Source organism: Geotrypetes seraphini, chromosome 1 (assembly GCF_902459505.1).
Source record: "Geotrypetes seraphini chromosome 1, aGeoSer1.1, whole genome shotgun sequence".
NCBI classification, from domain to species: Eukaryota; Metazoa; Chordata; class Amphibia; order Gymnophiona; family Dermophiidae; genus Geotrypetes; species Geotrypetes seraphini.
In genome coordinates, this window is record NC_047084.1 from 38,339,782 (window position 1) to 38,367,632 (window position 27,851).

At 45.8% G+C, this 27,851-nt stretch overlaps 1 protein-coding gene across 6 annotated transcripts in view; it reads right to left on the reverse strand.

The window, feature by feature from the left end:
• SREK1 (splicing regulatory glutamic acid and lysine rich protein 1) overlaps positions 1–27,851 on the reverse strand; it is a 324,223-nt gene that overhangs the window by 286,893 nt on the left and 9,479 nt on the right. For all 6 annotated transcript variants that reach the window (XM_033930011.1, XM_033929984.1, XM_033929975.1 and 3 more), the window contains exon 2: positions 6,800–6,933. In XM_033930011.1, the coding sequence (XP_033785902.1) occupies positions 6,800–6,933 (134 nt within the window). The remainder of the gene's footprint in view (positions 1–6,799; positions 6,934–27,851) is intronic.

A 27,851-nucleotide genomic window follows, 5' to 3' on the forward strand; every position in this document is an offset into this window, starting at 1 on the left:
AAAATTTTGATGAAATGCAAATCAAGACTTCTAAGCGTTTTACAATTTGTATTAAAAAGGGGGAGACAATAAACAAGTAAATCCCCACTAAAGAATACTTGACCAATGTAAAACAATAGGAAAGTTAGGAGAACTACAATTTAAAAGTAAAGAATATATAAAAGGTAAACCACAATAGGGAAGCTAGGGAATAAGGATTATTGAACAACTCTGGCTGTATTCAAGTCCGTTTAACAGTCATATGCATCTTTGAAGAGGTAACTCTTTAGATTTTAAATTTGTCTACATTTTTTTCTGCCCTGATATAAAGAGGTAAGGAATTCCATATCGTAAGGGCCATAGTTGCGAATGAGATAGCCCGACGTGTGCTAATGATTTTCAAGGATGGTGTTTGAAGAAGATGCTGAGAAGAGGATCTTAGGACTCTTGTAGGTTCATGTGGAATAAGAAGTTTGTGGATAAAGGCTGGTTCTTTAGTGTTTTGAGACTTGAAAGAGAAAATAGCTATTTTATATATGATACAGTGTGGAATTGGTAGCCAGTGAGCAGTTTTTAATAGGGGAGTGACATGGTCAAATTTTTTCCTGTTTGTGATAATTTTTATGGCAGTATTTTATATCAATTGTAGGCAACGGATAACTTTTAAACAAATACCCTTATACAGTGCATTACAGTAATCGAGCTTAGATAGGATAAGAGAATGTATTAAAATGTTGAAGATTGAGGGTCTAGAATGTTCACAAGAGATAGAATCATTCTTAGTCTAATGAAGCAATTCTTTACTACAGTGCTGATTTGTGGGCAGTAAGTCAGTTTGTTATCTATTATTACACCCAAGATTTTAGTGGTAGACACAAAAATAATAGGAATATCATTTATTGTGATGGGAGATCTAAGCTGTATGTTATCTTTCCATGGAAAAAGAAGACATTTGGATTTTGATATACGGAGTGACAACATATTTTCGTGGAGGTACTGACAAATTTTATCTAATTTAAAGTTGAAAAGACTAATGTTGTCGGAGCTGGAGGCATCGATAGGATAAATGATCTGGATGTCATAAGTGTAAGCAGTAAGACCAATAGATTGGCAAAGTGTTAATAAAGGAGCCAGGCAGATATTAAAGAGTAGGGGGGACAGTATAGATCCTTGCGGGATACCGAAACTGTTTTGGGAGGAAGAAGTAGTGGTATTATTGAAGGAGACAACAGCAGTGCGATTTGTGAAGTAAGAGGTAAACCACTAAAGGATATGTTCAGAGTGTGTATGCGATTAAGATAGAGGGCTGTTTACCGCAAGCAACTTAGGAAGAGGAAATTACCATGCAAATCCATCTGTAAATCAAAGCCTTAGAAGCTGACTTGCCTCATCTCAAGTAGCTGGTCAGTGAGACTAGAATCATTAGTCCTCTCCAGATAGAGAAGGAGGTTTCTACACACATCCCGCCTCCGTAAAATTCTGTCCTGTTTCACTGAACCCATAGAATGAAAAGAGAGTAAACAAATTTCTTGATTGATATGGAAGGCAGAAATCACCTTTGGGAGAAAGGAAGGTACCATCTGCAAACAAACACCAGACTCCATAAACCAGAGGAAAGATTCTTTACAGGAGAGGGCCTGTAACTCACCTCACCAAGATTATGGCAACCAAAAACACAATCTTAATCGTAAAATCCAAGAAAGAAGCATCCGACAGAGGCTCATACAGAGCCCAAGATAGTCTCTTCAAAACAACATTAAGGTCCCAAGATGGGAACAGCCTACACAGTAGGTGATGCAATCTAAGTGCCCCCCTCAAAAACCAAGTGACATCTGGACGAGATACCAACAACTGCAAGCCTCTCCGGGCCTTAAAGCATGAGAGACCAGCTATTTGCACCCTAAGAGATAAAACCGCTAGGCCCTTTACAAATCTGGCTTGCAGGAATGCTAGAATCACCAAGTTATGATTCCTCTCTGGCTCCACCTGCTGCTTAGCGCACCATAACCGGAAAGTCTTCCAGGTCTTCGCATAAGCCGTAAACATTGCAGGCTTCTTTGCTCTAAGGAGAGTAGTAATGGCAACCTCCGAGTAACCCTTAAGAATCAGGGCCGTGTACTAAAGAGTCATGCCATAAAACCAAAGCGCTCTGGATTTTCCATAGAACTGGGCCTTGACCGAGGAATCCCTGATGAGCCGGCAGTTTGAGACACCTGCCTCTTTGCAGCCACACCAGATCTGCATATCAAGGCCAGCTGAGCCAATCTAGAGCTACCATAATCACCAATCCCTGATGGTTCGCTATTCTTTGGGATGATCCAGCCCACAGTGGAAACACAGAGCAGATGTTTGATGGGCCAGGGTTGAATGAAGACGCCCAGCCCTGCACTTCCCGGCTCAGCTCTTTGGCTATAGAAGCAAGGCCTTCATGTTCTTATCTGTGCCAAAGAGATCCATTTCCGTTTCCCAAGTGCTGCACAATGAAGACAAATGCCCTCTGGGACAGAGACCACTCCCCCAGATCCAGTCTGCTTGCTAAGAAAACCAGCCTGGTCTCCATCTACTCTTGCCATTTGGGCAGCCAAGATGGTTTGTAAGTGAGCTTCTGGCATAGGGGAGCCCTTCTCATGCCTCCTTTTTGTTTACATAAGTTACTGCTGTGTAATACTACCCGATTCGCCAACTTGAATCGATTCACTTAAAAAAAAAAAAAAAAAACAATTGGACTCACTGATTCAGTGGGTCCTGACGCCTGGCATGCCTCAAGGCCTCTTAAGTAGCAGCAGCAGTGGCTGTGACTGGCTTAGCAGACAAAGCGTTGTGAACAGGCTTCTCCTGGCCTGCTCTGCCAGGGCCTTCCCTCTGCCGTGTCACTGATGACGCGGCAGAGGGAAGCCCTGGCAGGCAGGCCATGAGAAGCCTGTTCACCATGCTGCCTTTGCAAAGCTGGTCATCACCCCCACTGCTGCTACTTTAGGAGGCCCGAAAAGGGGGGGGGGGTCAGACAGGAGGTGCTGTACAAGGGAATAGGAGGGTGGAAAGCTGCTGCACAGGGAGATGAGAGGGATGAAAAGCTGATACCCAAAGGGATAGGAAGGCACAGGGGGATAGGAGGGGTGGAAAGCTGCTGCACAGGGGGGGGGGGAGGAAGGAAGGAATAATTGGTGGAGATGAGATGGAGGAGAAGAAGGGAGATATGCACGTAACAGTGGTAGAAAGGGGTGAGAGGGAGATATCCTTCATGGAAAAGAGAGAGGACGAAATGTTGGACATAGAGAAGAGGGCATGGAGAGATGGTTCATGGGGAGAAAGAAATGGTGCGCATGATAATGGAGGGAGGAAGGAAGAGATGGTGCATGGAGGAGAAGAGAGAGTTTGATCCAGGGCACAAAGCAAGGAGAGAGAGAGATGGTAAGATAGTGGGAAAGAAACAGAAATGTTGGATATGGCATGGCAGTGGAAGGAACAGTCCGAAGATGGATGGTGAGAACGAAGAAGATCAAATGGGCAGGAGACCCTGGCAAGCGAGTTAACAGAAGGCAAACAGAAACTAGAGCCTGGGACAAACATGATTTGAATAATAAAATGACCCGGACAACAAAAGGTAGAAAAAATAATTTTATTTTCCATTTTATGATTACAATTATGTCAGATTTGAAACGTGCATCCTGCCAGAGCTGATGTTAGACAGCAAGTATGAGCTAGGACATAACAGAGAGGAAAAGTCTTCTTTGTTTACACTACAGCGCTGGCTGGCAATGGGGCTAGAGAGGGCAAAGGGGGCTGGGGTGGGTGAAGAGGCTACAAAATATACCCACCAGGATGTTTGAAAAAAAAAAATGCCCTATTAGGCGAGAAAAGTGAATCAAATCGAATCCTCAATTCAGAAGCCCAAATTGAATCAAAAATTTTTTTCCCCTGAAATCAGGCAGCACAACTGCTGTGGCACTGTCTGAAAACACTGTGACTACCTTCCCTATCAGAAAGACTGCAACTCCTTCAGCTCCAAACAAATGGTTCTCAGTTCCAGACGATTTATTGACCACTTGCTAAAGCAGAGCAGATCAGAACACACCTTCTGAATTTTCTTGCAGATGGAAAAATTGAAGGAGCTGTTCTCCTCTGCAGAAGGGGAGGAGTTCAGAGTTTCTGAGTGATACCCTTAATGGGAAGTAACAGCTATGGTGCAGAATCCTATGTCTTTGCTATAGAAGAGTCCGATATGGCTGGTGAGCCCTCATCTTCAGAAAAGCAAATTAATGTTGCTTTATAATTTTTTGTCTTTACTGTAACATATACATTTTCTTCAGGAAATTTATACCTATGGTAGTTTTCAGGATAAAAATGATAAGTATAAGAAACAGCATACATCTAATAGCTTTTTAAAGCAGTGATATGAAAAAATTAGGACACCCCATGAAATATTCAGTTCTTTCTTATGAAATGCTCACATATCGATGTCAAATCTTTTTTTTTATTTATCTCAGGAAAAGAAAGTGATGTAATTGCAGGTAAACAACAAATATTTTCCTTGATTTACTTATGAAACAAAAGATATCCACAAAAATGTGTATTATAACTGAGAAATAAATTAGGACCCCCCCCCCCCCAACACATATCCTCCCACTTAAAGTGGCTCAAATCACACACAGGTGCACATGATTAGAACATCATTACTCAGCATTTTGAAGGAGGTTTGCCCTACTTGAACCTCAGAAATTTAGTTTGGTGTGCTCATAACTGCTGCAGTAAGAATGAACACCATGGAGATCAAAAGAGCTGTCTGAGGCCTTCAGAAAGAAGATTGTAGCAGCTTATAAGTCTGGTAAGGGATTTAAAAAGATCTCGAAAGAATTTGACATTAGCCATTCCATGGTCTGGAAAATAGTGTACAAGTAGAGGACTTTCCAAACAACTGCCAACATGCCTAGGTCTGGCCGTCCAAGCAAGTTAACCCTCAGAGCAGACTGCAAGATGCTAAAAGAAGTCTCCAAAAACCCTAAAATATCATCACGGGACCTACAGCAGGCTCTTGCTACTGTTGATGTGAAAAGTGCATGCCTCTACAATCAGAAAAGAGATTGCACAAATTTAACTTGCATGGGGAGGTGTGAAAGGAGGAAACCTTCGCTATCTAAGAGAAACATCAAGGCCAGACTGAAGTTTGCCAGACTGAACGTAGACAAACACCAGGACTTCTGGAATAGTGTTCTATGGACAGATGAGTCTAAAATTGAATTATTTGGACACCAGAAAAGAGGACATGTTTGGCGTACATCAAATACAGCATTCCAGGAAAAGAACCTCATACCAACTGTAAAGCATGGAGGCTGAAGTGTCATGGCTTGGGGATGCTTTGCTGCAGCAGGACCTGGCTAGCTCATCATCATTGAATCCAACATGAATTCTACAATGTATCAGAGGGTACTTGAAGAACATGCGAGACCATCTGTAAGAAAATTAAAGCTGAAGCGGAACTAGACCCTGCATCATGACAATGACCCAAAACATACCAGTAAATCCACCAAGGACTGGCTGAAAAGTAAGAAATGGAGAGTCCTGAAGTGGCCGAGACAAAGCCTTGATCTTAAACCCATTTAGATGAGGTAGGGTGATTTGAAACAGGCTGTACATGCAAGAAACCCCTCAAACATCTCACAGCTGAAAGAATTCTGCATTGAGGAGTGGGTCAAACTTTCCTCAGACTGTCAGAGGCTAGTAGATGGCTACAAGAAGCATCTCACTGCAGTTATTTCAGCCAAAGGGGGTAACACTAGCTATTAGGGTGTCCTAATTTATTCTTCAGTTAGAATACACATTTTTGTGGATATCTTTTGTTTCATGAGTAAATCTAGGAAAAGTTTTGTTGTTTACCTACAATTACATCACTTTCTTTTCAAGAGATAAATTAAAAAAAAAAAAAAAAAGATTTGACATCGATATGTGAACATTTCTTAAGAAATAACTGAATATTTCATGGGGTGTCCTAATTTTTTCATATGACTATGTCTCCACATTAACTATTAAGATCTTATTGGAACATTTCTACTACCAATTCACATATTTCACCTTTATATAAAACTGAAAATATTAAATATTTTATCTCATTTCTGAATTCTAAATTGCTAAAGCGTATTCAATTACTTCCAGGATGCAAAATTACTCTGGCACTGGAATGCTAGAAACCAATCAAACCTAAGTATGAAATCCATGATGATGCCTTTTTAGACTGTTTGTTTGGGTGTACATTTGATTAATCTCAGGTTTTGCCTGCCATAATTTAATGTAGCCTCACAATCCTTCAAGCATGGATTCACAACATTCATATAACTAGGGGTATCAAGATATTTTCACCAGATATGGATGAAATTCAAGACAGTACTCTGTGCTGCTGAAGATTATGTCTTGTATGGCTATAAACTCTGAACTACCATTTTTTTAAATGACCTAGTTAAATGACCCATGTATCTGAAACTACAATGAATCCTTCCATTTCAACAGATTTCTGAAAATGTTTGAGACTGCCTTCTCAAGACCTGCAACAAACCATATCCATGAAGGATAGGTGGATGAATACTAATTAAGGTGCCATTGTCAAAACTAAATGCCAATATATTTTGTATTGTTCTTTAATTTCCAATCCAATCTTGAATATACTATAAGAATGTCCTACACATGTTTCCAAACTTCTCATGGAGAGTCATTCAAAATTTGCAAAAAGGGAAGAAGTCAACCACCACTTTTGTCAACAGTAAAAGCTAAAAAGCAATTAAACAGAACACAGAGTTCAACACTACAGAAGAATGACTTAAATACCAACCTTCTGCACAGGGGACAACTATTAGAGCTCTGTCAATAAAAACCGTGTTAGTTAGATGCTGGGCCACACCAACACTCGCAGGATCACGAAACTTAATATAACATACTTTGGAGGAAAATGCAAGAGGTGCGTTGCTGCAAGATAAAAAGGAACAATAATTAGTGCTGGGAACAAGTTTTCCTTTTATAGTCATCCAGAAAAGTCCTTTATACAGTGAATAGTTTCCACAGTGTAGCAGTTTAAGTCACTCATAAACTTAATAAAATTATCTCTCATTAAATGAGAATCTGTAACTTCAGGTAACATACTAGGCATGTCTATTGGAAAAAGTCAAACTGCTATACAAGGGAAGTAATAAAATAATCCCTGTGGCACACAACATACTATTTATAAAAGGAAATGATGTAGTTACCCTGGTAAGCTCTTTTCCAGTAGATAGGTGAAACATTCTAGACCATAGGGTTATTTCCCTTTATCCACATGGGCTGCAGAAGAGATCCATTTCAGCTTTCTCACGCTGCCTCTAGTGTACTTCACAGGCTAGCTTAGCTCCTCCCATCAGTCTGTACCCAAGCAAAGAAAAGCACTACCATTTGTGAAGTAGAGACACCTGTAACGACAGGCAAAACTATTGTTCTGCTCAAAAACAACTAAACAGTACAATTAACTGCCAACATGTGGACCATATTTACAAATTCTTTCTAGCTCCAAAGGGCTGACTGTTCTCCCCAAAACAGATTGGAGAAGCATAAGGAGATTCAAATGTGGCACCGAACTCTGAAAGCAGGCACAGCAAGGACAGGGCAGTGGGGTCTAGAAGAGTGTTCTTCAACCTTTTTACACCTATGGACCGATGGAAATAAAATTATTATTTTGTGGACTGGCGGTTGAAGAGAACTGGGCTAAGTCGTGAGCCGGAACCCGCCCATCTCTGCCCCATATCCCACCCCCATAACAGTACTAATTGTTACACTATTTTTTCCATTCGTTTTTCATATATACACACAATATAATCTTATTAACAACACATAATAGTTAACCACAAAATTAAACTACACAAAGCACACTGTATGCTTCTCAACATTCATTCCTACCAGAACAGATTACCCCTATGCAAATACGGGACCACAAACTAAAATTACTAATATATTCAAACAAAATCCTAAGATTCAAGACTCTGCATGCAGTACAACTCCAGAGAAACAGAAACAAATACATTTCTTCCTGAACAGTGCAAAATATAGACAGCAGATGAAAATTCTCAAAATTGACACAATTCAATCACAAAATTGAAAATAAAATCATTCCCCCTTCCTTTGTCTCCCTCCCTCCATGTGCCATCCCTTCATCACGGCAGTTGGGTGAAGCTGGGTGTCCTGCCCTCTCTTGTTTACAAACAATGCCTTGAGAAAGCCAGCTGTCTCTCTTGTCTTCCTCCCCCCTCTGCAAGAAACATACCAACACCCCACTTGGCTGTTTTATGCTGCCCGCGGCCAGCTCCCTCTTCCTCACTGCCAGTCCGTGGCCAGAATGTGCCTCAGGCCTGAGGAGATCAGTACACAAAGCCATGTGCGGCGGCTCCTCACGCATCACCCGGAAGCTTTTCCTCTGATGTTGCGACGTCAGAGAGAAGGCTGCCGGTTCAGGTGCAGGACGCGCGTCGGAGCCGCCACCCGCAGCTTTGTGCACTGATCTCCTCAGGCCTGAGGCACGTTTTGGCCACGGACCGGCAGGAAATTTCTGCGGACCGGCGGTTGAAGAACACTGGTCTAGAATGTCTCGCCTTTCTACTGGAAAATAACCCATCAGGGTAAGTACATAATCTCCTTTTCCAGTATGATAGTTGAGACATTTTAAACCATAGGAACGTTCCAAAGCAATCCCCCAAATAGCCAGGCTTGCTGCACCGGCCTTTAAGACTGAAAACCCGAAAGCGGAGTCCTGTCTGACAGCATAATTCACTCTGTAGAATTTGGCAAATGTGTGAAGAGACAACCACGTCGCCAACCTGCAAATATCCCTCAGAGAAATAGATCTAACTTCGGCCCACGAAGAAGCCACACTCCGGGTAGAATGTGCCTAACAGCAACAAGGGAATGTTTTCCTGCAAGAATGTATGTGGATAAAATAGCTCTACGGACCTACCTGCAGATCATGGCCTTGGAAGTGGGAGCACTTTGCTGCAAGGAATGAGTCAGAACAAACAAATGGGCAGAAAAGCGAAACTTGTTAGTGACCTCCAGATAACACAGAAGCACCCTGCACACATCTAACTTCTTCAGAAGCCGATCCTGATATTTGTAACCCATTGGCTGAAAAACAGGCAAGCACACTTCCTGATTGACATGGAAAGCCAAAACCATCTTCGGCAAAAAGAAAGAAACTGTCCGGATCAAAATCCCAGTCTTGACAAGGCAACACCTGCAGTTCAGAAACCCTAAGGGCAGAAGTGATGGCGACCAGAAAAACAGTCTTGAGCGTTAAATCCAGGAGAGCATACCGAAGAGGCTCAAAAGGAGCTCTGACAAGGCCCAACAGCACCACATTAAGGTCCCAGGCTGGGAATGGATTCTTAAGGGGCAGCTGGACCTGAAGAGCCCCCTTGAAAAAGCGAGCAACATCCGGATGAAAAGCCAATGAGAACCGACTGTCCAGAGATCGAAAACTGGACAGACTGGCCACCTGGACTCGCAGATACAACACCGTGAGGTCCTTATCCAGACCAGCTTGGAGAAAGGCAAGGACCCGCAACACAGGAGCCAAATAAGGCTCTACCTGATCCTGGTCACACCATTGTTGAAAGGTTTTCCATGCCTTAGCGTAATTGGACACCGTGGATGACTTCTTAGATCTATTGAAGAACTAAGGCCAGTACTGGGCAGACTAGCAAGGTCTGTGTCTATATATGGCCGTTTGGGGGAGGATGGGCTGGGCTTCAATGGCTGGGAGTGAGCTTTGACGGAGACTTCAGCAGTTGGAACCTAAGAACAGTACCGGGCAGAGCTTTAGATTCTTGCCCAGAAATAGCTAAGGAGAAGAAGAACCCCCCCCCCCAACAAATTTTTAGATTTAATCAGGTTGGGCAGACTAGATGGACCATTCGGGTCTTTATCTGCCGTCATCTACTATATTACTATGAGAATTGTTTCGATCACAAGCTCCAAATAGCCTTTTGTTCTAAGGTTGTGCATTCAAGAGCCAAACCATAAGAGCAAAGCGATCCGGATCATCCATGGCAACCAGGCCCCGAGTGAGAAGGTCCGAGTAGGCACTCAGACACAGACAGCGACCTACCCGCAACATCGGAAAGACATAAAGTAGAACATCTAGAAGCCACAGCTGTACGAGAACATCGAACCCCTCACTTCCTAGCTCTGATCTGCAGCTGAACAAGCGTGGCACTTTCTTGTTCCGTGCCATGGCTATGAGGTCAATGTGGGGCTGCCCCCAGCGTCTTATGATCGCCCAAAACGTTTGAAGCGACAGGGTCCACTCCCCAGGATCTAGAGTCTGATAGCTGAGGAAGTCCGCTTAAACGTTGTCCACTCCGGCCATACATGCCGCCGTCAGCACCAGGAGATGATGTTCCACCCAAAGGAAAAGAAGACGGGCCTCCTGAGCTAAGGGAGAGCTCTTGGTTACTCCCTGTCGATTGACATAGGCCACCGTCATAGAATTGTTGGAGAAGACATGGACAGCCTGCCCCTCCAGGGTCTTTTGCAGGTCTTTCAGGGCTAGACCTATGGCCCGGAGCTCCAGCTGTTTGATGGAACATTTCCTCTGCAACAAAGTCCAACAGCCCTGAAGATGACGATCGCAGTAAAACTCCCATCCCCAAAGGCTGGCAATCCAGGAGGCAATGTGTAACGGAACGCCCTGGCAGAACAACCGAGGGCAAAGCTACCAGGTCATACTTGCTCTGGCCTTCAAAGTCCATAGCAGTTTCATCTCTAGGGCATCTCAGTGGGGCGCTCAGCGAGAGAGCAATGTCTGCTGAAGAGGATGCATGCGCACCCTTGCCCAAGGGACCACATCCAGTTTGGCCACCATGGAGCCCAGAACCTGCAGGTAGTCCCACGCCGAAGGCACTGACTTTTTCAATAGCTCCGAAATCTGCAAACACAGCTTCTATGAGCCTCAGTCAGGTAAACACAGCCCGCTGACATACTGAACAGAACTCCCAGGTATTCCAGGGACTGCGTGGGGCGTGAGATGACTTCTTGAAGTTGATAATCCAGCCCAGGTCTTCCAGCACCCTGAGTACCATTTCCACATGCCCCTCTTCCAATGAGGGTGCTCTGATCAACCAGTCGTCCAGATACGGGTGAACTTGTAACCCCATCTTCCTCAGATGAGCTGCCACAGCCACCATCACCTTGGTGAATGTTCGGGGTGCTGTTGCCAGCCCAAATGGCAGATCCGAAAACTGATAATGCTGATCCAGCAATGAAACCTCAGGAACTTGGCAGTGACCTGGAAAAATGGGAATGTGTAAATACACCTCCGTAAGATCCAGAGAGACCAGAAATTCTGCTGCAATGACCAACCTCACAGTCTCCATGGCTGAGGAGTCGGTAGATAAATGTTCTGACTTCGACTCCTCAGTTTTTTGTACTTCTTACTCCGACTCCGGTAAACAAACGACCCCGTGCGTGAAACAAGATCTTCATCCGCGTAAAAAGATGTTGTGCGTATGGTGGAAGAGCTTGGTTGGATGAATTTTTCGAGTCTACACCAGGTGATTTCTACCAACGAGGTATTGAAAACCTTGTTGAACGTTGGAAATAAGTTGTAAACAACAACAAGGGAGAATACATTTATAAGTATTGGTGCTACGAATTGTGCATTGCGTGCCATATAGTGAAGCACGTGTTCATTTTGCGGTTACGTGAGGCACTGCATGCATTGGTCTTTATTCTTACAGTAGAGAAGTCATTAATTATAACTTTTTGTGAATTGGGACATTTAAACTTGCTTTTTTTTAATTCCAATCTAAATTTAGTCGGAGTCGGTGCATTGTTTGGCAACTCCGACTCTGACTCCAGGTACCCGAAATTTCCTCAGACTCCTCGACTCCAACTCTACAGCACTGACAGTCTCCATCTGGAACCGAGGAATCTTGTGAGCCGCATTCACGTGTTGTAGATCCAGAATAGTCTCCAATCTTCTGGTCCTTTCTTTGGTACGATAAAATGAACAGATAAAGGAAAACTGATGAATTATTACATGTTTAAATTAACGGAGGTTTGGAATTTAATCCCATCTATGATAAGAGACCTGAACTATCTTCAATTACTTTGTAAAGCAATAAAATCCTTTTTATTTTCTAAGAATTTAGCAACTTGCTCTGTTTAAATTTCTTTTTTTACTTGTATATTTATGTTTATCTGAATTTTTTCGTTCTATTTTTTTAAATTATTATTATTACTGGATCACCTTATGATGGTGTTAACCAAATCGAGCTTCATTTTTTTTTGAAGATGACCCGGTCTATAAATTTAAGGTTTGGTTTAGTATCTGCCTGAGCCCAAAAGGTCACTTGTCACTGGCTATATTGCTCAAGTATCCAACATGCGCTGAACCATAGCCTGGACTTCATACAAGCCTCAGTACTGCAATATTTAGCTTATTCCTTCCTTATAAATCAAAGTTCTGGCTGCTGAACTAGAGAAAGATATGTTCAGCTGGCAGGGCTTTGTTTATAAATTTTTATAAACACAACTAATATACTACTTTATCCTAAAGCAAAAAAAATAAAATAAAATAAATAAATAAATAGAAATTTTTTTTCTACCTTTGTTGTCTGGTTTCTGCTTCCCTCATCTTCTCATTCAATTCCTTCCATCCACTGTCTGTCTTCTCTCTGCGTCTTCCATTTGCTCTGTTATTGTGCCTCTCACTTCATCCCCCCCTATTGGTCTGGCACCCATCTTCTTCCCTCCGCTCCCCCACGGTCTGGCATGTCTGTCTTCTTTCTTTCCAGCATCTTCTCCCCACTCTGTCTTCCCCATGTCCTTTCAGCATCTTCTCCCCACTCTGCCTTCCCCATGTCCTTTCAGCATCTTCTCCCCACTCTGTCTTCCCCATGTCACTTCAGCATCTTCTCCCCACTCTGTCTTCCCCATGTCACTTCAGCGTCTGTTCCTTTCCTTCCCTCTCGCCACCTTACCGCCCTTCGGCACCCCTCGCGCTACCCCCTCCCTCCTTCCTACTCGAATCTATCTATCTCCCTCCCTCCTTTACCTTCATGGTGTGTTTTGAGTAACTTTCACAAAGCCGTCGGAGCCTGCAAACAGTAGTGTGCGTGTATGGGCAGAAGCTTCTCTTGACGCAACTTCCGGTTACGTCAGAGGAGAAGCTTCTGCCCACACACGCTTGCTACTACTTGCAGGCTCCGACGGCTTTGTGAAAGTTACTCAAAATGTGCCACAAAGGTAAGGGGAAGGGAGGGAGATAGATAGATAGATTCAGGTAGGTAGGAAGGAGGGAGAGGGCCGCACATGTTCCTTCCTTTAACTGCGGGGACAAGGCCATTCACCGCTCCACATGCGGTGGATGGCCTTGTCCCCGTACCCGCAGTGAGCACTTTTCCCCCCCTCACCGTTTAGGTGGGTTATCTGCAGCTACCCGCGACTAGCCGCGGGTAACAGCCACCGTGTCATTCTCTACTTTCAGCACTTTGTCCGGCCTCAGCAGAAGACACAAACCAGTCTTTCAGCGGCTGGCTGCGCAAATTCTAACTTGTAGCTAGATCGGATAATTTCCAAGATCCACTGGTCTGTCGTAATGTGCATCTAGGCTGGCAAAAACTCTTGAGAGTTGACCCCCTATCTGCAGAGGGGCCCTCGGCTCCCTAGCATCATTTTATCTTTCGGGCAGGTCGGGCAGAGGCAGGCTGAGAGCGCCCAAAGCCCTGGAACCTTGAAAGGACCTCCGAAACGAGGAAGGAGAATATGGCCTGAAAATTCCATTGGGAGCCCCGAAAAGGGGGACGCACAGAACCCCTAGGTCTCGTTCTACTGTTCGGCAGGGTCTTCGGACACCGATCCATTACTGAATTCATGAGGTCTTCCAGCCCTTTGCCAAACAGTAACTGCCCCTTGAAAGGCAGCCAGGCCAGTTGCCTTAGAGGTGGTATCACCAGCCCACTGCCGAACCCAAAGCATTTGGCGGGCTGAAATAGAATACGCTGAGACTTTAGCCAGCACTTTCAAAAGGTAATACAAACCATCCACCGTGTAGTCCATCCCAGCCATCAGAAGCTGAGGAGGCGGCTGCACCGTACCAATCTCTAGCGTATGCAGCCAAGCTAGGCAGGCACATGCCACAAAGGATATTGCCACAGCAGCTTTAACTCTCAAATTAGCTATGACAAAAACTTTCCAGAGAACCACATCCACCCGGTGATCCTGCATATCCTTCAAGACCACTCCACCGTCACTAGGCAATGAAGTGCGCTGGATCACCTGAGCGATCAGGGAATCAACCTTGGGTTGCCCTAACAGCTGATGACACTCCTGCACCAGAGGGTACCAGTGGGACATAGCTCTAGCATTCTGCAAATGACCTTCTGGAGAGTCAAACTGGTCTGTAACTATGAAATTAATAACCGCATGCTGCAAAGCCAGGGAGAAGAAATGGAAGAAGGAGCAGGCTTGGCATCCAAGCTCAATTCCTGCAAGGACTTAGAAATCAGATCAGGCAGCGCCACAAATTTAAACAAGCGCACCACAGTCGGATCATCTCCTGGATCTGGAGCCCCTAAGGGATCCATGGAGCCAGCATCCAAACCCGGATCCCCCAAACCGGGGAGCGCAGCACCATCAAATAAATGATCAGCAAGGTTTGGATACGCTGCTGGAGCCCCCTGAACTGGTTGTGAAGAAGGAACAGATGGAGTGGGCGCAGACGCTGAAATCCCCGAGGAGACACTGTCGGTCTGAGACTGCGCAGGGGGGAGGGTCAGAAAAACACCCAGCAGCCGAGCCCCTGGATTTAAACTCGGACCACAAAAATCTCATGAACTCTGAGAAAGTATCAGGACCCTGGATCATAGTCACTCTTAGATGACTTAGACTTGCGTTTCTTAGGCTATGGAAGGTCCGTCTTGTGGCTGGCTGCCTGCCGCCGCAGAACTAAGCCCCGAAAGCAAAGGCAGCTGCCCCAACGGGCTACCTGAGCATGTTAACACCTGCTTCTTCGAAGGAAAGGCCAATCCTGAAGTTACGACCCCCACTCCCACGACTACACCGTGCAGTACTTAAAAGTGGCAAATTTGCACAAATTTGGCATGAATCCACACCAAGAGACCCTGAGGACTCCATGCCAGTAGTTTTCACTTCAAAAATTTGAACTTTGAAAGAGCAGGGAGAAGTTGAAAAACAATAATAAATAAATGTCGGAGAGCAGAACATAGACAACTGCAGCCACATGCAGAAGAGAAAAAGATTGATGGGCAGAGCTACGCTAGCCTGTGAAGTTCACTAGAGGCGGAGTGAAAAAGCTGGAATGGATCTCTTCTGCAGCCAATGCAGGTAAAGGGAAATAACCCTATGATCTAGTGTTTCACCTATTGCACCGGAACTTAAATTGCTACAGCAGAAATACACACTCTTACCAATAGAACATACTAGACTGGTTTCTGATCCTTAAACAAAATGTAATACTGTATTAGTAAACATATAAAACAGCTTAACTACATTCCTTAAATAAATGAAGTAATTTTATCTAATACCATAATCACGAATGTGAAAATGTAACTGTCCCTTAATCAATTGACTAAAATTTAACTGATAATTAGATTCAGCCGATTTAAACACAGCCAAGCTTGATGTTAGCCAGCCCTGTTGATCTAAACTTCACTATACAGTATACTGAACCTCTTACCACTATGCCACTATCAAAGGAAATTCCAGAAGAGTTGAGAAAAAAATGTTTTGGAAAAGTATCAGTCTGGGAATAGTTACAAAATCTTTCTGAAAGCTTTTGTACTCCACCAACCCAAAGTGAGAGAGAAGGGGAAAGGGAATGGGATTTGTAAAATTTAGAATAGTGGTAAATCTCCCTAAAAAGTAAAAGGGTAAAGGGGAATGGGACTTGATATACTGTACCACTTTTTCTGTATAGTTTACACAATCAAAGCGGTTTACATAAGCCAATGAAGTGTTAAGTGACTTGCGCAATCAAAAGGAGCTGCAGTGGGAATGGAACTCGTAATCTCAGAGGGCTGAGGCAGTTGCTCTAACCATTACGCCACTCCTCCTAAATTACTTCAAGGGAACAGCAACAACTCATCAAGAAGTCATAAAATATCACAGATCATCATCCAAAGAACTGCAAGCCTTTCTTCCTTTGCTAAGGTCCATGTCCATGATTCCACAATAAGACTGGGCAAAAATGGGATTCATAACAGAGTAGCAAGGTGGAAACTGCTGCTATCCAAGAGTAATAACGTTCATCTCATATTTGCAAAAACACACCTGGGTGATACCAAAGCCTTGTGATATTTTTCTATGGACAGACTGGTCAAAAGTAGGTATCATTATGAATGGCATAAAACAAATAAAGCATTCCACTGTATGATCATACCAACAATCACACGTAGTTATGATAGTGTGAAGGTATAGGGGTGCTTTCCTGCCTCAGGAACTGAAAAAACTTAACATAATAACATAATAAATGACGGCAGATAAAGACCTGAATGGTCCATCCAGTCTGCCCAACCTGATTCAATTTAAATTTGTGTTTTTTTTCTTAGCTATTTCTGGGCAAGAATCCAAAGCTCTACCCGGTACTGTGCATGGGTTCCAACTGCCGAAATCTCCGTTAAAACCTACCCCAGCCCATCTACACCCTCCCACCATTGAAGCCCTCTCTAGCCCATCCTCCACCAAAAGGCCATATACAGACACAGACCATGCAAGTCTGCCCAGAACCGGCCTTAGTTCAATTTTTAATATTATTTTCTGATTCTAGATCCTCTGTGTTCATCCCACGCTTCTTTGAACTCAGTCACAGTTTTACTCTCCACCACCTCTCTCGGAAGCGCATTCCAGGCATCCACCACCCTCTCCGTAAAGTAGAATTTCCTAACATTGCCTTTGAATCTACCACCCTTCAACCTCAAATTATGTCCTCTGGTTTTACCATTTTCCTTTCTCTGGAAAAGATTTTGTTCTACGTTAATAGTCACTGAAGTAGTTAATGGTCACTGAAGTAACCATGAATTAAGCATGAATTCTGTACTGTACCAGAAAATTCTTTAAAAGAATGATTGGTCATCTGTCCCCCCGAGATGAAACTGAAGAGCAACTGGGTTATGCAGAAAGACTATGATTCAAAATACAAAAGTAAGTGTACACTAAAAATAAAAAAGCTGCTATTTGGGGTGCTTCTTTTTAACACTACCAGCACCTCTAGACCTGTCGGAGATTTTGGAGCATTTTGGAGAGTTAAAAACCAATGCTTCATTTTGTGCATCATCTGGGCATTGATCAGAGTGCTCATTTTAATATTGATGAGTTTGTTGTAATCTATTTACATACGATTATCATAGCCTGAAACAAACCATGGAAAAGACTGCGATTAGCCATTTTGGGCATCGATAGATGAAATACGATACTAAAACAGGTTAAAATTGGTTTAGCGTTGATTGTTAAAGGCACGATGAGTTTTGAGCATAGTTCTAAAAAGTGTGCTACTATTGTTTACCCTGCTACTGCTCACTCCACAGTTGCACTTACTGTCTTAGGCCCTGATGCACAAAAGGTTTCCTTGCGAGTAAGACTGGTTTTAGGGTCATTCCATACCCAATGGTCTAAAATAAAAATAAAAAATAAGCTCCCCATCATGTCATCTCAGATGTTGTTCAAAATTTGTATTCAGAACTAGCACAGCATTAAAAAAAGTTAGTCAGATTGTGAGCCCACCAGGACAGATAGGGAGTTTCAAGTTTATTAAAAAGCTTGTTATACCGCTTATATAAATTTTTAGGCGGTGTACAGCAATAATAAGAGAGAGAGAATCTTTAAAAATTACAAAACAATTTAGTATTAATATATTAAAAACAAGACAGTGTTAATAAAAAAAAAACCAATTGATAAAGAATAAGAAGTAAACTACACACAAATAGGAAAGAGGGAAGAACTACAATATTTAAATAAAGCACACTTAAGGGCAAAAACAGTGGGGAGGGAGAGAGACTGTCATCAGTTTAGTCCTGAAAAGGACAGTTTTATCCGAAAGCATCCTCAAATAAAAAGGTTTTGAGTTTTACTTTAAATTGCTTTAGAGAAGATTCCATCCGCAAATGTAAAGGCAATGAGTTCCAAAAAGTAGGAGCGGTAACAGCAAAATTATTAGATCTCAAAGTGTTGATCAATTTGAGAGATGGTACAACTAAAAGATTCTGTTATGTGGAACGAAGAGATTTAGCAGGGTGATAGGGAATAAGGAGTTGGTCAATAAATGCTGGTTGATTGAACGAACGAGTAGTAAAAGTTAATAATAAGATTTTGTAGCTAATTTGGTGTTCGACCGGTAACCAGTGAGCGTCAATCAAAAGGGGTGAAACATGATCATATTTTCTAGCACCATAAACGATTTTAATAGCAGTGTTTTGTACTATCTGGAGACGTCTTATTTCCTTTTTGGTAATTCCCTTATGGAGAGCGTTAGAGTAATCTATACAAGAGATGACTAAGGAATGAATTAGTGTGTTCAGGGACGAGAGATCTAACAGTTTGGAAAGAGAGCGAATCATTCTGAGACGGTGGAAACATTTCTGGACCACCGTACTGATGTGATTATGGTAAGAGAATTTAGAGTCAAAGGTAACTCCTAAAAGTTTCGGGGTGGATACCACTTTGATTGGGAGAGATTCGAATTTCAAGGGGGCCTTGAGAGTTAGCCCCTCTTAAAGGGGAAAATCATAAATTTGGATTTATTAATGTTGAGTGATAGCATATTAGCATCAAGCCATAGTTTGATTTTTTCGAGTTTTAGATTGATGGAGGCAACTTCTCCAGTGTTGTTCAAGTCTATAGGGTGTATTAGTTATACATCGTCGGCATATGTGAAGGTGGTGAAGCCAATAGATTGGCCCACCGTCAGAAGAGGAGACAAAAAGATATTGAAGAGGAGTGGGGACAAAATAGATCCTTGAGGAATCCCGTATTTAGTAAAAGGTTCAGAAGAAGAATTGTGCTCAGGCTACAGATGGTACCTTGGTCAGGTTGGAGCAGTAGCTCCGGGAATGCTTTGCAAGGTATTACCAGGATCTATATATGGATCCTGGGGGATCCTCAGGGGCTGAGATTGATAATTACTTGGGCTCGCTTGAGTTGCAATCCACTGAGGCTTCTGATACTTTGTTGTAGATCGTACGGTGACATTGATTTAATCACTGTAGTCTCTTTGGTCTATGCGGCCTGGTAAGTCCCCAGGACTGGATGGATTTACCGTACACTTTTATAAGGTGTTTTAGGAACCACTGCTGCCCACACTGTTGCAGTTGTTTAATATAATAGAGGAGGGATCCCAGCTACCTACATTTGGCAGGTGGGCAAGGATCCCCTGTCTTGTGCCTCTTACCACCCCATCTCCTTATTAGGGGTAGACACTAAGATCTTTGCCCGTATACTGGTAAATAGATTGATGAGCTGGGTTCCCAGACTTATACATCCGGACCAGTCGGGGATTATCCCAGGTAGGAGATAATATTAGGTGGGTATTGACCTTGTGGGAGTGGATATTGCAACAGGGTAGACTCATGCTGATCTCAGTTGACGCAAATAAAGCTATCGATCGGGTGACTTGGGCATTCTTGTTTAAGGTACCAGTACTCACCAGGTTTGGGCCGCGGTTATTAACCTGGATCAAGATGCTCTATGCAGGATTGCTGGGTTGTGTAAAAGTTAACGGTAGTTATTCGGCCCCCTTTTCATTTTTTGTGGCACACAGCAGGGTTGTCCCCTCTCCCCCATCCTTTTTGCATTAGCAATTAACCGTAGCTCAGAGGATCTGAAAAGACCATTCTGTTAGGGGTGTGGAGGTGGAGGACCAGACTTACAAACTTAGTTTGTTTGCAAATGATTTGCTCTTTACCTTAACAGAACCTGAGGCCTCCCTGCCGAGAGTGGTTGCTAACTTGGAGCACTATGGGAGGTTATCTGGATTCCATATTAATATGACTAAATCAGAAATATTGAACATGACAGTACCTGCTGAGAGCCAGGAACATTTGAAGGCTGCCTTTCCCTTTTGGTGGGTTTACACTACTCTACACTATTTGGAGGTTTATTTTGGACCCCTGGGGGGCACCTTTGTTTGACCTTAATTATCCCCCAGTCCTTAAGAGGTTTCAGAGAGATCTGGCTCGCTGGAGGGGTATGTTTTTTTCTTGGTTGGGGAAAATTGTGGTGGTTAAAATGATGGTTTTACCCCCAATTCTTTTCTTTTTCAAGCTTTGCCTATATGGGTGGACAAGAATTTTTTTGTCCAGGCTCAGTGCTCCCTCTGGAAATTTATTTGTGGGGGATTCTTCACCTAGGATTAACAGATGAACTTTATATCTTAGTGTAACTGAAGGGGGGTTAGCAGTGCCACATTTACTGAAATACGAGTATTACCAGGCAGCCCAATTGCGAGCCTTGCTGGAGTGGCAGGCACAGGAATGTAACTATAGAACAAGAGGACCTGGGACCGGATGTTTTGATGCATCATCCATGGGCGAGTTTGGGTGGCCCTAGATGGGGTAGCCTCTCATCGGTACATACAACTCTTTGGATCTGGAGGGAGACTGTCTTTTTTGCTGGATGGAAGGAAGTATTCTTGGTATACCCCTCTTCTTTAAAATTGGGAATTTTCCCTGGGCAGAGAAGAGCCCAAAGGAGGTTGGTTTGTGTGGAGCAACTTATCGATCTTCCCAATAAGGGGATTCAGGAATTTGGTGAATTATAGCTTAAATATGGTTTAGTGCCCAGAGATTTTTATCCTTACCTTCAGGTTAAACATTATGTATCTCAATCTGGATTATTGGGTGATTTACCTCAGGGTAAGACACAGTTTGAACTCCTTTTGGGTCCTGTCTTAGGTAAAGGACCCATATCAAGGATTCAATCTAATTATATGGTAGTATGGGAGGGGGATTTGGGGAGACCATTGTCAATGACAAATTGGACGATCACTTGACGTCGCACAAAAGCTCTGTATATGTCTACTATCTTAACCAAAAAATGGCTACAAAGCAGCTCATAGGACTGATAGAATGTGGCAGTTTGTCCACATCTGGCGTGGCTTCGAACATTGGAAGTCCATTCATGATATTTCTGGATAATGGGAAGGGGGATGAGGGAATGTTTCTGTATTGCTTATGTATAGTTGGGCAGTGAGCACTCAAGAACCTATGTGTTTCTGCCCTTTTTTTGTTTTGTGATTTGATGCTTGTATTTTTGCCGATTTCATTTCTAAATCAATAAAATTATCAATTAAAAAAATTAATAAAATGACAGCTGTACAGAAAGCACAGTTACTTACCGTAACAGGTGTTATCCAGGGACAGCAGGCAGATATTCTCACATGTGGGTGACGTCATCTACGGAGCCCCAGCGCGGACAGCTTTTCAAGCAAACTTGATTGAAGTTTCAAGTTTGCTACACTGCACCACGCATGTGCATGCCTTCTCGCCCACTAGAGGGCGCATCCCACCTCGTGGTCCTCAGTTCCATAACTAGCAAAGAAGCCATCCCCGGGGAGGCGGGTGGGTTGTGAGAATATCTGCCTGCTGTCCCTGGATAACACCTATTACGGTAAGTAACTGTGCTTTATCCCAGGACAAGCAGGCAGCATATTCTCACATGTGGGTGACCTCCAAGCCAACCAAAAAAGGGCAGGTGGGAGGATGGCAATTTAGGAAAACAGATTACGTAACACCGACTGGCCAAAACGGCCGTTGCTTCTGGACAAAGCATCCAGACAGTAGTGGGAGGTGAACGTATGAACCGAAGACCAAGTGGCAGCTTTACATATGTCCTCCACAGGAGTAGATCGGAGGAAAGCAACCGAAGCTGCCATCGCCCGGACCTTATGCCCTGTGACTCGACCCGGGAGCGTAAGACCAGCCTGAGCGTAGCAAAAAGAAATGCAAGCAGCCAACCAGTTGGACAAGGTGCGCTTGGAAACAGGGTGTCCTAAACGATTAGGATCAAAGGACAAAAACAATTGAGGAATCTTCCGATGAGACCTGGTACGTTGGAGATAAAATGTCAACGCCCTCTTACAGTCAAGCGTGTGGAGCGCCGTCTCGCCAGGATGGGAGTGGGGCTTAGGAAAGAACACAGGAAGGACAATGGACTGATTGAGGTGGAAATCAGACACAACTTTAGGTAAAAATTTAGGATGGGTGCGGAGAACCACCTTGTCATGATGAAACACAGTAAAAGGTGGGTCCGCGACCAAAGCTTGCAGCTCACTAATCCGTCGAGCAGATGTGAGGGCAATCAGAAATACCACTTTCCAAGTAAGAAATTTCAGGAGAGACTTGTCGATAGGCTCAAAGGGAGGTTTCATCAGTTGAGCTAAGACAACATTCAAATCCCAAACGACGGGAGGAGGCTTCAGAGGGGGACAAACATTGATTAGACCCTTCATGAAACGTGTCACCAGAGGATGAAGCGAAAGAGAATGTCCGTCCAAGTGACGATGGAAAGCAGAAATGGCACTGAGATGCACCCGAACAGATGTCGTCTTCAGGCCAGAATTAGACAGATGTAACAAGTAGTCCAGCACCGAAGACACCAGGATCGAATCCGGGTCCAGATGACGCGAAGAGCACCAGGAGGAAAACCTGGTCCATTTCTGGGAATAACAAAGCCTGGTCGAGACCTTGCGCGAGGCTTCCAAAACTTCCCTCACCGACTGAGAAACCTGGACCGAAGTCAAGGGGAAAGGAACCAAGCGGTCAGGTGTAAGGACTGAAGATTGGGATGCAACAGCGAACCCCGACTCTGAGATAGCAGAGAGGGAAACACAGGTAGAAGCAGAGGCTCCCTGACACTGAGTTGAAGAAGCAGGGAGAACCAGTGTTGACGAGGCCACCGAGGCGCAATGAGAATCATAGTGGCTCTGGATGATTTGAGACGAACCAACGTCCTCAAGATCAGGGGAAAAGGAGGAAACGCGTAAAGGAACCTCCCTCCCCAGTCGAGAAGAAAGGCATCCGCTTCCAGACGGTCCAGGGAGTACATCCGAGAACAATACAGGGGTAGTTTGTGAGTCTCCGGGAAGGCAAACAGATCCACCTGCGGAGTCCCCCAGCGGTCGAAGACCTCGCGTAGGACTCTGGAGTTGAGTGACCACTTGTGCGGCTGGAGAAGCTGACTGAGTTTGTCTGCCAAGCAGTTCTGTTCTCCCTGGATATAGACCGCCTGTAGGAAGATGTTTTGGGAGATCGCCCATTCCCAAAGGCGCAGAGCTTCCCGGCAAAGGGACCAAGAGCCTGTCCCACCTTGCTTGTTCACATAATACATGGCCACCTGGTTGTCCGTTCGCACTAGGACTACTTGATCTCGGAGTAGGTGGCAGAACGCTTGAGCCGCCAGAAAAATGGCACGAAGCTCCAACACATTGATGTGACAGCGGCGATCCTCCCCCGACCACAGTCCCTGGGTCCGCAGACCGTCCAGGTGGGCCCCCCACGCGTACTCGGAGGAGTCCGTGGTCAGAACTTTGCAATGAGGAGGGACGAGAAAGAGCAAACCTCCGGAAAGATTCGAAGAGTCGGTCCACCAACGGAGCGAACGTCTCAAAGAAGGAGTCACTGTTATGCGACGAGAGACAGGATCGCACTCCTGGCGCCACTGAGAGGCCAGAGTCCATTGAGGAATTCTCAGGTGCAGTCTGGCGAATGGAGTGACGTGGACCGTAGACGCCATGTGGCCCAGAAGCATCATCATGCGCTGAGCCGACACCACAGGAAGCTGAGAGATCAGACGGCCCAACCGAACCAAAGCCTCCAAACGAGGAGGAGGGAGGAATGAACAGAGGCGAACAGTGTCCAGCACTGCACCTATGAACTGAAGTGATTGGGCCGGGCACAACTGTGACTTGGGAAAATTCACTTCGAACCCTAGTCGCTGAAGGAAGGCGATAGACTGTAGGGTCGCTGAGATAACCCCCTCCCTGGTCGGGGCCTTGATAAGCCAATCGTCCAGGTAAGGGAAGACCTGAAGCCCCCGAGACCTCAGGGCTGCCGCGACTACCACCATACACTTCGTGAAGACTCGAGGGGACGAAGCCAGGCCGAAGGGGAGGACCCTGTACTGCAGGTGTAGCTCGCCCACCTGGAACCGTAAGAATTTGCGGAAGGCGGGATGCACCGGAACATGGGTGTACGCTTCCTTCAGGTCCAGGGAGCACATCCAGTCCCCTTCCTCCAAGAGAGGATACAAGATCGGAAGTGACAACATCCGGAACTTCTCCCGGACCAGGAACTTGTTGAGCCTTCTGAGGTCTAGGATGGGGCGTAAGTCCCCGGTCTTTTTTGGGACCAAAAAGTAATGGGAGTAAAAACCCCGCCCCCGCTGGTCGGGGGGTACAGGTTCCACCGCCCGAAGCTTCAACAAGGCCCTGGCCTCGGCCATGAGGATGGGGAGCTGGGTCCGATTGCAAGGGCAAGCCCCCGGAGACTGTTCTGGCGGCGCAGAGCAAAAATTGAGAGAATAGCCCTCGGAGACGGTCCGGAGCACCCAAGCGTCGGATGTTATCTCGGTCCAAGCCGTGTAAAAGGACCGGAGTCGACCCCCCTATGGGAAGGGGGTCCTGCGCGATCGCGGAGGGGGGCCGGCCCCATCCGCCTAGCCCGTCAAAAGGACGGCGCCAGCTTGGCAGGACCCTGCGCTGGAGTTTTGGTTTGTCCCCCTCTGCCCTGTCGAGGGGGGCGCCGAGGCGGTGGCCTAGAAAAAGCCGGGGTCGACTTTTGAGGGTACCGCCTCGGGAGAGGCCGGAAGGGTTTCTGCGGCGTGGCTCGGGGTTTCGGCCGGACCAAGGAGGCCAACGAGCGCTCCTGTTCCGAGAGCCGTTTGGTCGCCGCCTCCAGGGATTCATCAAACAATTCGGACCCCACGCAAGGTAAGTCCGCAAGGCGTTCTTGCAGGTTTGGGTCCATATCGAGGGTGCGTAGCCACGCCAACCGGCGCATAGCAACCGCAAAAGCCGACACCCTCGATACCAGCTCAAACGTATCGTACACCGCATGAAAAAGGTACAGGCGCAATCGAGACAGGTTGGACATAAACCTGTCAAACCCTTCCTTGCGGGAGTCCAGCAAGGATTCGCGATATTGGGGCAGATCCTTTACCATGCCACGCAGATAGGATGAAAAGGTAAAGCACAGTTACTTACCGTAACAGGTGTTATCCAGGGACAGCAGGCATATATTCTCACATGTGGGTGACGTCATCTACGGAGCCCCAGCGCGGACAGCTTTTCAAGCAAACTTGATTGAAGTTTCAAGTTTGCACACTGCACCACGCATGTGCTAGCCTTCTTGCCCACTAGAGGGCGCATCCCCACCTCGTAGTCCTCAGTTCCATATCAAGCAAGATAAAAGCCATCCCCGGGGAGGAGGGCGGGTTGTGAGAATATATGCCTGCTGTCCCTGGATAACACCTGTTACGGTAAGTAACTGTGCTTTATCCCAGGACAAGCAGGCATGATATTCTCACATGTGGGTGACCTCCAAGCCAACCAAAAACGGGAAGGAGGGAGGATGGCAATTTAGGAAAACAGATTACGTAACACCGACTGGCCAAACCGGCCGTCGCTTCTGGACAAAGTGTCCAGACAGTAATGGGAGGTGAACGTATGAACCGAAGACCAAGTGGCAGCTTTACAAATCTCCTCCATAGGCGTGGATCGGAGGAAAGCAACCGAAGCTGCCATCGCTCGGACTTTATGCCCCGTGACTCGACCCGAAAGCGGGAGATCAGCCTGAGCGTAGCAAAAGGAAATACAAGCAGCTAACCAGTTTGACAAGGTGCGCTTTGAGACCGGGTGTCCTAAACGATTAGGGTCAAAGGACAAAAACAATTGAGGAACCTTAAGATAAGACTTGGAACGTTGGAGATAAAAAGCCAACGCCCTCTTACAGTCAAGCGTATGAAGCGCCGCCTCACCGGGATGCGAGTGGGGCTTCGGAAAAAATACTGGAAGGACAATGGACTGATTGAGGTGGAAATCAGACACAACCTTAGGCAAAAATTTAGGATGGATGCGAAGAACCACCTTATCATGATGAAACACCGTGAAAGGAGGATCCGCCACCAAGGCCTGCAGCTCACTAATCCGACGAGCGGACGTGAGCGCAATCAAAAAGACCACTTTCCAAGTGAGAAACTTAAGATGAGACTTGTCGATAGGCTCAAAAGGAGGCTTCATCAGCTGAGCCAAAACTACATTAAGATCCCACACCAACGGAGGAGGTTTCAGAGGAGGATGGACATTCACTAAACCCTTCATGAAAGGAGCAACCAGAGGATGAAGAGAGAGAGAACGACCCTCGAGGTGCCGATGGAAAGCGGCAATGGCACTGAGATGCACCCGAATGGAAGTCGTCTTCAGGCCTGACTCAGACAGATGCAATAAATAGTCCAAAACCGAAGACACAGGAACCGAACTAGGTTCCAGATGATTCAAAGAGCACCAGGACGTAAATCTGGTCCACTTTTGGGCATAACAGCGCCGAGTCGAGATCTTGCGCGAGGCCTCCAAAATCTCCCTCACGGCCTGAGACACCGGAATCGAAGTCAGGGGGAGAGGAACCAAGCAGTCAGATGTAAAGACTGAAGATTGGGATGTAACAGCGAACCCCGACTCTGAGACAGCAGAGAGGGAAAAACCGGCAGAAGCAGAGGTTCTCTGACATTTAGCTGAAGAAGCAGGGAGAACCAGTGTTGTCTGGGCCAACGAGGCGCAATGAGGATCATAGAGGCTCCGGTCGATCTGAGATGAACCAGCGTTCTCAAAATCAGCGGAAAAGGAGGGAACGCATAAAGGAACTTCCCTTCCCAGTCGAGCAGGAAGGCATCTGCCTCGAGACGGTCCCGGGAGTACATCCGAGAACAATAGAGGGGCAGTTTGTGAGTCTCCGGGGAGGCAAACAGATCCACCTGAGGAGTCCCCCAGCGGTCGAAGACTTCGCGCAGGACCCGGGAGTTCAGAGACCACTCGTGCGGCTGGAGAAGCCGACTGAGTTTGTCTGCCAGCCGGTTCTGCTCTCCCTGAATGTAAACTGCACGCAGGAATATGTTCTGGGAGACCGCCCATTCCCAAAGACGAAGAGACTCCTGGCACAGAGGCCAAGAGCCCGTACCCCCTTGTTTGTTGACATAGTACATCGCCACTTGGTTGTCGGTCCACACGAGCACCACCTGATCGTGCAGCAAGTGGACAAAAGCTCGCGCAGCCAGAAAAATGGCGCAAAGCTCCAGCACATTGATGTGGCACCGACGGTCCTCGGCAGACCACAGACCCTGCGTCCGTAGGCCGTCCAGATGAGCCCCCCACGCATACTCTGAGGAGTCCGTGGTCAGGACCTTGCTGTAAGGTGGAACGAGAAACAGCAAACCCCCGGAAAGATTGGAAGAGTTGGTCCACCAACGGAGCGATCGACTCAAAGAAGGAGTCACTGATATCGGGGAAGACACTGGATCTCGATCCTGCCGCCACTGAGAGGCCAGAGTCCACTGAGCGAGCCTCAGATGCAGGCGGGCGAAGGGTGTGACGTGAACCGTCGACGCCATGTGACCCAGCAGAATCATCATGTGCTGGGCTGACACCACCGATTGCTTCCGACAGTGGCGACTCCACCGAAGCAGGGCCTCCCGCCGGAGAGGGGGGAGGAAAGCGCGGAGGCGAACCGTGTCCAGCACGGCCCCAATGAACTGGAGAGACTGCGCTGGGCACAACTGAGACTTGGGAAAGTTCACCTCGAACCCCAGGCCTTGCAGTAAACTGATAGTCTGTTGGGTCGCTAAGATAACCCCCTCCCTGGACG